Raw genomic sequence first — 16,135 nt, forward strand, 5'->3', positions numbered from 1 at the left:
GAATTGATGAGGTGACGCGAAGTGACTTCCTTGACTTTTGAAGGGGTGAAAAACAAAGGAAAACAATGAGGGATTAGCACAACTGTCAGTTCACTTTCTCCTGTTGGAACCACGATAAACTCTGGTTGATTGTTGTTTTAATTAATCAGAAGCAATCAGCTTGTAAATGCTGTGATTAACACAGCTTCTGTTTAACCCCGTGTTGAGTTTTCCAAGCAGTGTATGCAACAGTTCTGCAGAGATGAGGGAAGTTTAAAAGCTCTCAGACAGAAGCTGAGGTTGGCATCTGATGCTGAATTGCCAAAGCTGCCTCCAGCACACTGACCAGCTGTAAAACCATGTAGCAGATTGAAGCAGTACAAGTCCAAATTATTTCCTACTGTTCTCAGGACAAAAAGAGTGCTTTTTGTTTGTTTGTGTGTTTTGTTTCAAATCTGGGATTCCCAAGGGGCAGCTTGTGTAAACTTCCATTTTCTGTTCTCTTGTAGGTTTGTTGATTGGCTCTGGTTGCGCTCTCTATCCTCTTGGCTGGGACAGTGAAGAAGTCAGACAAACCTGTGGTAACCTTTCCAACCAGTTTGAATTGGGTAAGTCATCATCAGAGCATCTCAGGGACATTATACTCTTCTGTTTGTTGTCCATGAAAGCCAAAGAGGAGACAAGTGCAGGCGTGGAAGAGCAGCCCAGTTCTGTGCTGTAGGGTATTCATATGGCATGTTTCTGATGTGGTGCTAAGGCAGAGGACTTCAGGCTTCCTGGGAGTATTTTCCGGCAGAATATTATAAACTAAATGAAGAAATGTATGATTATATTTAAGACATCAGATTTAATAGTCTTGCAATCGGTGAGTTAACATCTCTAGAGACCTGGTCAGGGTAGGCAGAGGCATCATGTCATGGGCAATTCACAATGAGAACAGTTAGCTGTCTTTGCAGTCTGGCATGCTTGTGGCTTTCTAAACAAAGTTTGGGAGTATGGTTTGGTTATTCACAACCTTGGGAAGCTGGTAAATAACACTTGCTCCCTATGACAGCCTTTTCTGCAACAAGCAACTGGTCTTACTGGTGATGTCTGCACTGAGAGCTAAATGAGAGCCAAGGATGCGGTGAAGCTGGGCTCACACCCACACAACATGGTGTGAGCATCTCCTAGAGAGCTCTTTGGGGTGATAAAAAACAGAGGCCCAGCAGGGAGCTAAGAATTATCAGGATCTGATTGAATGAACATGCAAGTCCTTGTTTAGCGAGAAGGATGGATGCAGATGCTGCTATCCTGCTCTGTAAGTACTCTCTGGTCTTGTGTCACTCGAGGAAGAGAGGGATCTGCAGTCCTGCAGGAGCAAGAGAAACTGCCCTCTGCACACTGAGCTCCAGCTCCCAGGAAGGCATACACAGAGCTCTCTGTTTGAGACCCTGCAAGCTAAGCCTTACGGTTACTGTCAGAAACCTTTTCCATAGCTTTGTGTGGACAGCTCATGGAAGCCTGGCAGTCATCACAGTGCAAAGAACAGTGGACAAAAATAGTCTCCTGGGGTTAAATGCAAACCTGCTGCATTTTTTTTTTTTAATTTTGCCCTGATATTTCTGTCATGCTTCAGGAGCAAGGGGTTTTGTTTCTAACTCAGAGATGTTTCTTCTGTGTGGTGGAACTAGATGATCTTCAAGGTCCCTTCCATTCTATGATTCTATGATTTTCAGATCAGTTGAGATCAAAAGGTAAAGGGTTGCACAAATAGCTTCATATATATATATATATATATTATATATATATGTCTTTGGAAGAGATGCTCCAGATCACCCTCCCGTACACTATTCCTGTGGTGTAATGAAGTGCATTTGCTCTGGCATGGGACCAGAAATTCTCATTACCAACAGCAACGCCTATCTATACTGCCACTGCTGATGTTACCAGCATCCACTAATGGTGTTGCTCAGGGTATGTGTAATGTGCCCTAGTAGCTTTACCGTGTTATTCTGAACTTCGATATTATTTTGAGCTATTAATATTTAATTTTCTTTTCAATGAAGTATGCAAAATTTGCTCCCATGACACCTGCTTGTGCCTCCTGACAACTTGCCCCTTCCCAGGCTTCACTCACCACTCTCCCCAGAGTGCAGAAAAGGGTTACCTTTCCAGGTTATTTCCCTGAAAACCAATGAGAAGGTGGGTCTCACACCAGTGTGAACTCCTTGAGGACATTACTTAGGCAGCTACAAACTGTAACCCTAAACGGTTGTGCCCACAAAGCAGTCTCCAAGACCACCTTCAACACCTGCTTCTTGAGTAATTTGTTTGCCTAAACTGAGTCATTTTACCATTAAAGGCAGTGAAGAAACCCATGTGAAAGATTTCAGCTTTCTCTCTAGGTGCACATAAGGAACATGAGCAGGGGACATATTATATTAAACGTGAAGTTGTGTACTCCTATTTTATTTTCTGGATCTGTGTAGGGCATGTGCTGTGCATGCCTAGACTTGATGGCAATGCTGATCTGCAGGAATCGTATGTTAACACATTCATTAACAGATTATAATGAGAGCTGAAATCTGCTGCAGTGATTTTCACTAGGCAGCTCTGTCACTAAAACATTTCCTTCCCACCTATACTGGCAGTGAATTTAAATGTGTGGCTTTGATTTTTTTTAAGGTAGTGTCAGTGCCTGGTTGATGCTGTGTTACCAAGGTCATTTGTGAAGAAGCGGTACTGTCCAAAGCTTGTTTAATAGCCATGCTGCTCATCTCATTCGATAAATATCTTTTGGTTGACGATAACCCAAACCCTCTAGTCGTTTCTGCATCATTAGAGATTGGTTTACTCATTATAGCCTGCAGACCAAAAATGATGTTTCAAAGACTTAATCTCACCAACTCTCAAGACAAATTTTAGTAATTATTGCTTTCATTTGAATATTTAATTTGATTAAGCCACAATGATATGCTTTCTATTCCTGAGTCTGTGAAAGGAGACATACATACACGCACTGCATTCAAAACCTTCCCTTAGGAAAGCTGAGCTGCTGTGAACCCCGGGCTGATTTGCTGGTGGGGTAAATGGTAGCAATGGGAGTGCTGGCCCTGCTCCTCCTGCTGCCAGGGGTGCTAGCAAGGACGGCAACAGAAGCCTGATTTGGTGCATGTGGTTACTCTCAAAGCAGAGGGATGCTGAACACGAGACAGCTTCAGCCTCCTCTTCAAGGATGGCAGAGCAGCTGGTGCAGCACAGACGAAGTAGGCCTTGGAGAACACGTGTCTTAGTAAAGGTCAAAGCTTACCAGGTTTGACCACAGGGCCAGCAAAGGTAGGGGTTCAGCAGCTAGTAAGATGTCTGGGGACCTGCAAAAGATAAGATGAAAAACAAAAAGGTTGACATTGGATGTAGAACAGAAAAAACAGGAGCTGCATCTACATCACAGGAGAATGAGAAGGGCAAGAGGCAGGTGTAGAGGAGGGACTGCGAGGACTCAACTGAGAAGCAGCTGAATTGTGATATCTGAAATGTAATGCTAACCAGAAATATTCCAAAATTAGCAATTAAATGAAAATGGATTTAACAAAATAAGACAAAAAAGTCTGTTATATGCTCATAACTAGATAGAAGAAATAAATAGCAATGCTAAGAACCCATAAAAAGCCTAATCCTTAGTGGGTGTGCTAGATAAGAAATGCTTCTCTGTGTCTTCAGGCACTCTGAAAAGGCATTATACTAATAGGCTCTCCAAATAGTGCTGAGATAGCCCAGATTGTGAAGAGGGGACCCTTGTCCTCCACCCCTGTCAAACACACACTTCTGTGTAAATTCCAAAGCAATATTTAAAAAGGCTGCAGGAAAAATAACCGTGCCTTTCATTTACATGTAAGTGGATTAGGTTATTTTCTTCTAGAAAACCTGAGCTGACATTGTGAAATGCCCAGAGGTTTGCTGCTCTCTTTAAAATTGGATTTTATTTTATTTTTTTTTATTAAGTGAACTACGTCCAAATGGTTTACTTAAACATTTGCGTATTTAATTGGTCTATTTTTTTTCAAACAAATGAAAACTTTTGTACAACTCAATCTCTACAAAGAGGACTCCTTCTTCAGTTGAAGATACTGTGCCAAAGACAACCCCATTTGTTGATTAAATCACGTTCAATAAATGAGCTGTTTTGCTAATGAGGATGGGGAATAACCTCTAAATAGACTGGTACACCTGTAGAAGGACCTGCTGTCTGCTCATCTCAAGCAATCTGGTTTTGTCAACATGAAAAAAAAGCACAGTGATAAATCAGGTCTTTGACAGGTCTTTGACTTCTGGCGAATTTTGTTGCAGCAGGGCTGAGGTCGTATTGTTCCCGAGTCTCTGTTGTGCACCTCTGCTTTTGACTCCCAGCTCCCCAGCATTTGGTGGGACCTGTGTGGAGGCAGTGCTCCACACTGTGGCATCCCAGTTCGGATCCTGGGTGGAGCTGAGTTCCCACCAAACCATCAGACTATGAGCCAGATAAGTCCTCTGGTGACGTTTTTCGAGTGGTAACTCCTAGAAAGAGGGCAATATTAGTAAATAGGGGTGAGAAGAAAGATGTTTGTGTTTAAAACCAACATAATTGTTTGGTCAGTGACTGGGTGAAAGTCCTTTGTCTAATTATCATTGCCTTAGGTAGAGACTGGCATTATAAACTACCAGTGTACACGCCTTTCTCTTCTACCAAATGTCTGAGGAAGGACTGCAATCGTAATCTCTTGTCATCACGCAAACTGTTATTGTTACGCTGCATTATTTACACCCCAGAGTCACCTGTGAGCCCATGCAGGACATCATTGATGTGGCATGTCAGGCTCAGCAGTACAGAGCTGCTGACTGAGCGGTCTGCACAATCCTGTGGTCTGCAAAAGGAATTAGCAAGCAATTTCCTCAAAACAACCATCTTTATAAGCGTATCGTATAGCACACATCCAATTTTGCTGAGCTCGAGGTACTAATACCTTGGTTTGTTTTCATTCCTAAGTGTACCACACAAGAATAACAGCTGAAAAAAGAGGCGAGTTTTTAATCTGTTTTATTTTTTTTTTTTTTTTTTAGAGCAGGAAATCCATTAAAGTGAGGGGACCTGCATTAAAGTAACACTGCACCAGATATCAGCAAAGGAATGCATATTTTGCAAAACTTCAATTGTGTGAAGAAAACTTCTGAACTTGCACATTTTTTTTAAAGGACAATGTAGATGTATATGTGTGTTTACATTATAATTGGCTTTGAATGTCTAAACTCAGTAAGAGGCTTCATTTTAGGCCATCAATTTCCCTAGACGCATTTGCAGAGGCTGCTCGGTTGTTGCATGCTTATCTCAGTTGTGATGGGTGTGGAGGCAGCTAAATCCCACAGAAAGTGTTGGAGAGGACAGGACATGTTCAGCTTAATTCACAAAATCAAGCCTTGGTTGGCATCTGGTAAAACAGCAACACAAGACCAATACCTAAATGCCTGAACAGCAAAATGCTTATCTAGAGTGAGATTCATTTGTCTAAACATAGATGACTCATGCCATTTCAGGTGCCCTAGGAAATTTCATCTCACCTCCAGCTGCCACTCCCCTACCATCCGATGTAAGAAATGATATTATTCACTTACCTTAATAACCTGAAAGAATGAAGACACTACATTTAAGATGAACTCCAACTTTTAAGTTGAACTACATTGAGAAAAAAGCACTCTTCCTTTGGGGGAGCGATGGGGGGGGATACGGTGTAATTGGGCAGCCAGGGCTCAGCCTGGATGATCAGTGCTCCAGAATATTTTATGTCCTACTCCTTTTTGAAAGATACTTCTTTTTTATGTTTTGTGTGTCCTGCCTCAGCCATCCTTTTCTTTTTTTTTTTTTTTTTTTTTCTGCTGGGTGATCATCTGTGCTAAGGAGCATCCCACAGACATGGCTTGGTGTGCATACCTACCTTTGGGGTTCACCTTTGAGTTTCGTGATGCTTTTCTTTTCTAATAAAGGCAGTGAAAATCACAGATCTGGCAGCAAGGGCTTGCACGACTCAGGCGTGGCTCTAGGCACGCCATGCCCTGCCTACCCACCTGGGCGCTGCTGCCACAGCCTGCCTGAAAGGCATTCTGTGCTTGTTTGAGTTCATGCCATCCTTCCGAGGCTGAGAACATCCCCTTCCCTCTTTCTTCTGCAAGTCCTACTAGATCCTCTCCAGTTGGTTCATGTTCTCCAGCTGTCACGCTCCGTTGCTGCCCATCACGCACAGGGACATCCTAGGCCTGGGGCAAAGCTGAAGCAGCAACCAAAGCAACCCAGTCAGATGGCTCCAAACACGCACCTTTGCTTGCCCTCTGTGGTGGTCCGTCTTTGAACTTCTGTGAAAAGGCTCTCCTGGCCAGAGTGGCTGTCTGGAGAGCAAGTTAAAAAAGTTAAAAGGCTGGCTCTCGTCCTGAACTAAACAAGCAGCTGAATTGTCCTCAAAAGCTCTCAGAAGCTTCTCAGTACAGGCAGGGCTACTTGTTTCCAAAAAATGTTATTATTAAAGTTCCCTTTTGCTTTGAAATATCTTAAACAGAACTGTTAACATGATAATTGTTTTTGATATAGAAATATTTGAGTAAATGATCTTTAAAAGCAAACAGTGCAGTTGCTAAAACAACAACATTAAAAAATAAAACAACAACACAAAGCAGTGAAAAAAAGAAGCTTTATCAACTAGTTAATTGGCCTTAGGTGGCGTCATTTCAGCATCTGGCTGAGTGTTGACATACAGTGCCAACACTATCAAGAAAAGTGTTTAGAGGGTAGGACAATTTGTTAGAATCTTATTAAAGGCAAGGGCTTCAAAGTTGTATTTTTATGAGCAATCCTTCTAACAAAGCCGGGTTCTTTGCTCACAGATTCTCTGCAAACAACTCAAAGATTTTACCAGTTAAGTTTTTTGACTGTGGCTGAGTGCAGTTTTTGTAAGCTTGCCTGAGCTACAGCTGCTGAGTTCTCAGATAAATGAATGAGTCAGCCTACGTGCTAGTAAAGAAAGTGTTTCATCAAGGAACATTTCCTCTCTGGTGCTACCCAGCTGTTTTTATTCTTAATTCTTTGTCAGCCTCTCATGATTATGTCAAGGTCCACATGTATTCTGTCTAACCTAAAGGACTGACCAGAGATGCCTGAATTAGACCATGCAGGGACCCTCTGGAGTCGATGGAGAGAAACAGGAACTTACAGATGGGGACTCAGACCACCTGGGAGCAAGTACCTGCTGCTTCTTATGGCTTGAAAATGGCAACTAAAGTAGTTATTTGGGATCACCTCATAGTTAAAGGAATTTAAAAATAGGTGCTGCCAGGGCAGGGTCCACCATATGTACCTTAGATGACTACCTCAAGATGAAATGCATTTTGTAACTGGCTTTTTCTCTCTTTTGCCTCCTGAGAGAATCTGAAGTGTTCCAGTGTGGATTTCTGCACTATGGATGTCCAAAGAGACGTGAAATTAACATAACTTCCTGCAGTAAGTCAGCTTACTGCTTACTTCTTCCAGTGAGCTAGGAGAGCTCTTCATTACCAGGACATAGCTATTTTTCTCTTGAGATTTTGAGAGCTATAATTGTCACAAGGTCATAGAATGGATAGGGATGGAAGGGAGCTTAAAGATCACCTGGTTCCAGCTCCCCTGCCATGGGCAGGGACACCTCCCACCAGACCAGGTTGCCCAAAGCCCCATCCAGCCTGGCCTTGAACACCTCCAGGGATGGGGCATCCACAGCTTCTCTGGGCAGCCTGTGCCAGTGCCTCACCACCCTCTGAGTGAAGAATTTCCTCCTAACCTCTAATATAAATCTCCCCTTTTGTAGTTTAAAACCATTCCCCTTCTCCTGTCATCTCCTGCCTCAGCAAAAAGTCGCTCTCCATCTTTTTGTAAGCCCCCTTTAAGTATTGAAAAGCTGCTATGAGGTCACCCTGGAACCTTCTCCAGGCTGAACAGCCCCATCTCTCAGCCCTTCTTTGTAGGAGAGGTGCTCTAGCCCTCTGATCAGCTTCATAGCCCTCCTCTAGACCTGCTCTAACAGCCCCGCATCCTTCTTGTGCTGGGGGCCCCAGACCTGGATGCAGTTCTCCAAGTGAGGCCTCCCAGGGGCAGAGTCGAGGCTTTTCTGCCCCCATCCCTGCACACCCAGACAGCATCCCCATGCTCTTCCCAGGTCACCCATCCCTGCTTTTCCCCTTCCTGTGCATTTCCTTCTTGCACCTCAGTCTGACCAGCAGGTCCTTGCTCAGCTGTGCTGGTTCCCTGCCCTCCCTGCCTGCTTTTTTTACCCAGGGGGGTGGACAGTTCTTGCGCTCTACGAAAAACATCCATAAGGAGTCGCCAACTCTGTTCAGCTCCTTTGTCCCTGAGGACAGTGTTCCAGGGGATCTCAACCACTAGGTCTTTTAATAGTTTGAAGTTTGCTCTTCAGCCAAGTATTGAAGAGGTATTGGAGGAGATATCAGTTCCTCTTCCATTGTTTCACCATATATTCACGAAGCAGATATGAATTTTGATTAAACAAAACCATGCGATCCTCCAAAGAAAGGAAGATTTATTCATGGGAGTGTACGCAAACAGCAGAGCTGGAGAATTTCCTCTGCCATTTTTTTATACTTCTGGACTTTATGAGACACCATGTGTTTAATTACATACCCAAATGCCCATGCAACTGTCTTGACCAGTTATAATTCAGCAAAATAGCTTGATCTATACATGTGAAAAAAAGAATACATTTTAAAAAAGAGAAAGTCCTATCTATATGACAGACAGAAAGAAAACACCTTCACCAAGTTCATTATTGCATATTAAACTATTTGTTCAGCTACATTTTTACCTTACATAGTGCACTTTCTTTGTTTCACAAAACTACTTTAATCCTTCCTGGATGCATTCCAAGTTTTGACTTCTTTTCCTGCTTTTGTAGCTGATTTCACGTGATGGTTTTTCATTGTGCAACTGTGTAAAAAAAAAAAAAAAAAAAAAAAAAAAGATTCTTCAACTATTTAATTTATCTTGGCTTTGTTTCAAAATAATCACGCCTTCTTATTAATTAGCTGATTATCTTTTACATTCATTTGTGGCTTTCATATCTCCAAATCCCTGAATATTCCTTAACATCACATTCCTCGCTTTCTTCACTGATTACTTTTTCCAACACCCTCATTGATTACATGAATTCACATTCCCCTGTAGTACTGGACTCTCATATGAACCTGTTAATTAGAGTTTCTGCACAGGCTTTTGCAAGAAAGAATTGTAGGTTTTATTTTTAAAGCTGTATCATTTGTATTCTTCAGCCTGGGTAGTTCTAAAAACCTTTTTTCTTCATCTTGGAAAAGAGGCTGTAGCTAGGGTTAAATGATTATAGAGTCTGCCAAATACTGGCAGTCTGCACGCCTGGGATAGTCTTAACATTAACAGCAAAGAAGGTGCAAATATTTAAGATATGCAGTCTTGCAATTAACAATTTTGCATCCAAGACACTTTCATATTCTGGATATTTTCCCTAAGTGTCGATTCTTGGTTATTTTAGATGAACATCATATGTTATTTCCAGGACCTTGATAACTATGTGTTTTTTATAAGATACCACAAGTAGAAATCCTGGTAAAACTCTGTTTCGGCAACTGGATCCTGGCACAGCTCCACAAGAGATCAAGTATCCATAGAGTTTCTGTTGCCAAAGTTCACTCTCAAATTTGTCTTAATCTGTATTTGCCTTATATATTGGAGTGTGGGAGGGAACAAGGGGACACATATTGAAGATTACCTTGAAGATTACCTAAGAAATCAGGAAAAGGCATAGAAGTGTTTTCTAATAAGCTCATCCATCACTGCAAATCTAACCCTTCACATTCTTTGACTTCTTTGAATGTAGCAAATACTGTCATATTCTATGGGACTCCTTTCTGTTGAGTCTTCTTTTGGTACTGTCCTCATTCACCTTGCTTTTGTCCTTTAACCTGGGGGGCTGCAATTTCTTTCAGTCCTTTTATAAAGGAGAGGGACATAATGTTGCCACTCTTGCCTCCTCTTATTTGCTTGGAAAGTGGCCATCCAGCCCTACAGCTGTGAGACCTACGATTCTCTGATTTCACTGTTAACCCTGACAGTCTTTTACTGCCAGTCCCAGTAAAACCAAATGTGAAAACAGTTCTTAATGGCCACCTACAAATTTACCTGAGCTGATTTGGACAGTCCTGCTTCACTGAGCAACCAGAAGGCAAGAGCTCCAATTATTTATGCTCTCCTACCTGCCTTCCCCTCTCCTCTCCTCCCACCTTTCCCCCCCAGAAAAGACCCAGAACTTTTTAAAACAAACAAACAAAAAAAAAAAACCACAACTGAAGCCACAACTTCTCCTCCATACTTGTTAGGTAAAGACAGTTTCATTAAATACACCACTTCTGTGCAGAGAAGGAAGCTGCCGTGGGCACATCATCTCTATCAGCTAGAAGAGTACTCGAGCTGGTGGGGAGTTTACTTTGGCGTGAAACCAGATCCAGCAATCTTATGAGCAAGAACATGTACACATTCTTGCATGCCTCTCCACACCCCCCCAGCAGACTGGCACACTTCTACACGTATATATGTATTCCTGGGCTCCCTTGAGGAAAACAACAGCTTTTGTGTTTGTGTGAAAATTGACAACTTTTCACTTAATTGTTTTAATTCTTTCAGGCAATCTTGCTTTTCATTTTAAAGATTTGACATAAATAACAAAAATGGGATACTGCAGTGCAACATTTCTAACATTTAATATGGTGGGCACTTTGAAGGCGAAGTGCCCTACTTGATGGTCAAATTTAAGCCCAGTTCTACAAAGAGCTTAACCATCTGCTTGCTTCTGCATCCATGACTAGTCCCGCTGATGTCAGTGAAATAAAAGCTGAACATGAGAAAAGGTTCTTCTACAGCACCTGTTACCACTTGTTATTACAATATTTGTAAAAGAATGAAGTTAGAAAGCAAAGTCTATCTTCTCTATGATAAAACATTTCTATAGGTGTATTTCTTCTCATTTCATTCTACGTTTAATTACTCATCAACCCTGCTTTTTATAAATCTTCATGTTTCTTATAAGTTGAGAATTTAATATCACAGTGAAACAAAAGTAATTCTGCAATTTAAATTGCAGTTAAATTACCCAATTATTGACAACCAACAATCTTTCTTTAGCGTACTGTGGATTAAAATAGCTCATACACATGTTAAAATGAGAACACCAGAGCAGAAAAATTAACTTCAAACTTATTTTTTCCCTTGTACAGTACAGGGTTATAAAAGGGGTACCATTATTTCAGTTTGACATGCGTCTAGCAGTGTGGACAATCATTCAACAGGTACTTTTGAAATGGATTGTCTCCGGTCTTACAGCTATACTTAGCTATGGACTTAGGACTTAGCTATACTTAAAATGAAAAGTATGGCTAAGTCCTATACCCTCAGACACCTTCCCCGCTGCAGGTTCTTATTCAGCACAATAGCTTGAAATGCTGTTCTGCTCAGCGTCATCCAAGTACAGATCAAACTATTTTGTCTGAGGCCTCCCATCGCTCCTGACACAGGCTGGAAATAATGGCCAGGTTTATTGCTGTGTTATTATTGCTCTAAGGTCAGGCTCCCTACTCTTTCATCCATTGTTCCGCACTCTCCTGTTCTTGCATTTGTTCATCTTGACCCAACTCACACTTGTGAACTACATTGCATTTGTTAGATCAAGGGGCTGCCTGCCATGCCTTAGAGCACTAAGTAGGACAGTGGTCCTTAGGGTAAATGGGGCATGGTATGGAGAAATAAATGTTATTCTCCTCATCCAAGACTGAAATGTGCACGTTGTATTTGTTGGCACATCTCTGACACTGACTTAACAGTTCTTTCTTCTTAATATGTATCAGGCGCTCTTTCCCTCTCTCCCATTGCTAATGCACAAAAGTTGAAATCATACCATGCAAAAGGTGAATTTTACTTCATTCTGTTCCATATAGGTCACAGCTTTGGGCAGTGCAAGCAGGCAAATCTTTAAACTATTTTTAAAATAGCGTTTTAACATTTATTTTCTCTACTTGGAAGCATCACGATGAAAAAGACTTAATTTTTCAAGCTGCCACTACACGTCTTTAGTAGTTTTAGAATACCTAGCCGTTAAAAAAACAACTATCAGGTGGATTCCAGAGTATCAAAAGAAATGCTTTAGCACCTCCCACTCTAGTATAAATACGATCATTTTCAAAGCAGCCCAGTGGATTTAGACGTACAGGATATGCTTAATTTTGGTTTTGAAATTCTCAGCATAAGCCATAGATGTGTGTGTACAGGCAAAGGAATTGTTCTAGACAGGTCTGTCTAGGAGCTGCTGTGCAGTCAGACAAGGATCAGTGTTAGAGACATTGTCAGGCACTTGGCGGCTCTCTGTGGTTTCTGATGGTCTTCTCTGTAGGAAGTCAGACTCTTTGTGTGGTCTTCTGTAATGGAGCCAAAAATGGTGTCGATATACAGAGCATAGCAAGATTACAAAACCAAATAAATCTCCCTCTACTGCAGCACATAAAGGAGAGAGACTAATGAGCCCAAACCAAGGTCTCAGTTCCTCTGGTCACATCAGCATTTTTGTTTCATTTGACCTTTCATTTTAATAAAAAAAAAAAAAAAGATAATTATGAAGAAAAAGTGCAGTATACTGCATGCTGTGGTGTCATCCTGAGGTCTTCAGAGTGGCCGTAAACATAAGCATTGCCTCCCACTGACATCCCTTTACAAGGCTGCCAGTATCCTGCAGACAGTCGATGGACGTGCTGTTTGCCTTCAGGCATGCTAATGCTTTTGACATGTTGGGATGTACAGACATCTTGCGCATCTTGTGCCTAAGGCAGGATTAGCAGACTTGATAATTGCCTGACCCAAACCCTGACCCTAGAGCACACCATTAGGACAGAGTATGGACGTGCCACCTGTATCAGCTCTTTCTAGCTGGAAACTGTTGTTACCTCCTGTTCTCTGGAGGGGAGGAGAATGGTCTTTGCTGCTTTTTCCAGAGGGTGGGAAAGAGCTGTTGTACTGCTGCTTGTACCTTACCGAGAGCACTCACTGTTCAAAGCAGGCAGATGTCACCCAAGATAGAGACACTTCAGTTGGAGAAGGAGAACTTCAGGTGTAATGAGTCCCAGGCAGTCAAAATCAAGATGACCAACATGGTGCAGCCAAAGTGAAAATGACTTTTGAGATGGGCTGAAATTCTGAGGAGTAACAGCAGTCACTTCTTTATTTTCTGTGAGCTCTGCAAGGAGGCATAGTCTCTTCAGTAGCTGTCATTTTTGTGATCATCTCATCTACTGCAGGCACAGTGGTGCCTGAAAGGGGAGCAATGACTTTATGGTTCACTGTGGGATTCCCCAGCACTGTTCCCTGGTGATGACTTTGGCTCCATATGGATACTGAGGCCTTTGAATGCATTCAAGGCAATATTGTTGTGACACTATTAAAACACATTGGATTAAAGATCTGTGAAGTTTTATGTAATGGATGGAAACATTGGGTAAGGATAAGGAAGTGTCTCTCTTTCTGCATTTTAGCCTTGTGCTCACTGTCACTCTGACCTTTGTGGGAGTTAATGATCAGTCCTTACATCTCTTCTGCTTGTGGTGGCAACTTGTGAAAGTACTAGTATCCACTGGGATCTTCACTTCCACTGCTAGCACACAACCACATTATTAGTCCTATACTGTTATGATACCATTGGCGTGCTGATGTCTCCATCACTGCTCTGCATGCACACTGCCTGCTGACCCTACTGGCAGGGTACGTAAGAGGCAGGACTTGTACATTCCACTGTCATAGAAGTCTCTGTGCTCCTTTGCCCTAGAGAGCCTGTATTTCACCTCTTGAAAAGCCCGTGTCCTCGTCTGTCTCTCACGCCATATCATGCTTTGCCAGATGGAGACATCTGCCATGTGGCCCCAAAGCATGGGATTGTGGAGCATGGCATGGCAGGTATAGCTGTGCTTCTTCAGGTGCCGCCCCAGACCAGCCTTCCTGGAAAGCAGTTTTCAAAGCCCTTTCTCATTGTGTGACTACACAGGCAGGAGCATCTCCATCACAGATGAACCCACACATAGTGAATATATGCTTAGAGGTCTGGTAGCTCATTTATTTGGTCACTAAATGCATACCACTAAGAGCAGAGATTTAGGGAAAGAAAATAGCTCCTAAATAATTCTCTGCCCTGCCTTCCTTGAGGTTTTGGCTGCAGGACCACAGCAATAAAAGAAGGCATTTCAATGTGGCCTGGTCAGGATTTATGCCGGTGGGAGTGGAACATGATTGTCCTTGTCACTTGATGGCTTGCACTTGGGTTCAGCTTGAATGATGGCAGAGGTGGATCCACCCGGCTCCTTCTGAAGGGAGCCAGGCCCCATCCTGTATGACATGCAGTGGCACTGGGTGTAATCCTGGAAGAAACAAGTAAACCCTCAAAAGCTGTCTGGAGAAGGAGAAAAACAGAAAGGGGGGAAAAGCCCTCTTCTGACAGCAGCTGCTGTGGAAAATGGTGCCACAGTCTCTCCTTGGCCTTGGCAGGCCAAGGGGCGCCTTCTCCACTGCTGACATATTTTTGGAGACAACAACCTCTGCTTTCCCTATCATGTCTCTCTCTATTTCCTTTGCAGGGACCTGCGAAATCGGCTGGGCCTACTACTGCACAGGTGGGGGCGCAGCCGCGGCCATGCTGGTGTGCACCTGGCTGGCCTGCTTCTCGGGCAAGAAGCAGAAGCAGTACCCCTACTGAGCGGCCCAGGGCACGGGCCACCGCCAGGAGCATGAGGGGCTTGCAGGCATCTTCTGGACCACAATGACAACAAAAAAGGAAAATTTTAAGTGCTTTCACTCTGAAATGGTGCAGGGAGGGATGGTGGGTGGTGCTGGGAGCCCTGGGGAACAGGGTGAACTGTGGATCAAAGCCACCCCAGCAGGATGGGGAAGGGCTTCTTCACCTGTGGTCTACTCCACAAATATATGACTGCGTAAGCAAGGAAAGCTCAATTTTGGCAAATTGTGACATTCTGCGTGCACCAATTAATTGAGGGATTGGTGAGAAGATGGTGCTGGAGGCCTGGGGTAGTACCTGGTGGTCCCTTCAGCATGGTGTTCCTGAAAGCACACACACACACAGATGTTGACCATGGCACAAAATGAGTAGAGAGGAAACCTTTTTGGTGCGATTCTTCTTTCTTTTCCTTTTTAATTTTTATTTTTTAACTTCTTTTTGGTGTTTTAAAATTCAGTGTTACAACACTTTTTAATCTATACATTAAACTTAATAAAAGGACCAATAAGCCACTTTATCAGTATTTCAGTATTTTGTATATTCTCTACACATTTCTCTTCCCCAAACATTTAGCCACTGCTTATTCAGCCCTATAGATCTTTTATTAAGCCTCTGTGTTTTCAGCATTACTACAAAAAAATGCAACATATTAACTTGGCATATGTAGCCTTTGCCTATAGTACTTTTATGAAGTGCAGTAAATGGACGTTTTTCTGTCCATTGAAAATTCCACTTACAGTACTGTAGAACTCTGTTGGTTATGTACGACCGACAGGAAAATTCTTCCAGACATAGATTTTTGTCGCTGTTATGTTTAGCTCATTGATGTTGTGTTGTGCTGTACCATGTTTATTATTTCAATATTCATTTTTTTTGTAAAAAATATATATATATATAAATGTGCTATTTTATGTTTGTATTTGAAAAATCTCTGTAAATAAATTTTTCCTTGATCAATATTTGCAATTTGTGGTTTTGTCACGGAAATAATCATGACTTTTAAACCATGCTGTGTCCTTTTTCCTGTAAAACACATACACTTAGGGTTCAGTTACATTGCCTGAGGATAGATGTCTATTATCACTTGAGATGAGCCAGCATATCCAACATTTTTGCCTGATGCTGTTAGGCGTGATGCAGGACTTCAGGGAGACCTTCCCCATTCTGGCTTGGCAGCTGTCGACTCACCATCTCACACAGTGCTGTGTACCCATTTAGTTGACTGAAACAAGCTCTTCCTTTTTTTAATAGCAGATGCATTTATTAACTGTCTGCCAGGAGGTAATCCCTCCACAAGACACTGGCACAGTGCA

General features: G+C 42.4%; 1 protein-coding gene across 1 annotated transcript in view; it reads left to right on the forward strand.

Moving 5' to 3' along the window:
• Positions 1-15,781, forward strand: part of LHFPL6 (LHFPL tetraspan subfamily member 6) — a 140,173-nt gene extending 124,392 nt beyond the window's left edge. The window contains exons 3-4 of the mRNA XM_035323893.1: positions 489-587; positions 14,665-15,781. Of these exons, the coding sequence (XP_035179784.1) occupies positions 489-587; positions 14,665-14,783 (218 nt within the window). The 3' untranslated portion in view covers positions 14,784-15,781. The remainder of the gene's footprint in view (positions 1-488; positions 588-14,664) is intronic.
• Positions 15,782-16,135: the final 354 nt, after the last annotated feature.

The sequence above is a fragment of the Oxyura jamaicensis genome, chromosome 1 (assembly GCF_011077185.1).
Source record: "Oxyura jamaicensis isolate SHBP4307 breed ruddy duck chromosome 1, BPBGC_Ojam_1.0, whole genome shotgun sequence".
NCBI lineage: Eukaryota > Metazoa > Chordata > Aves > Anseriformes > Anatidae > Oxyura > Oxyura jamaicensis.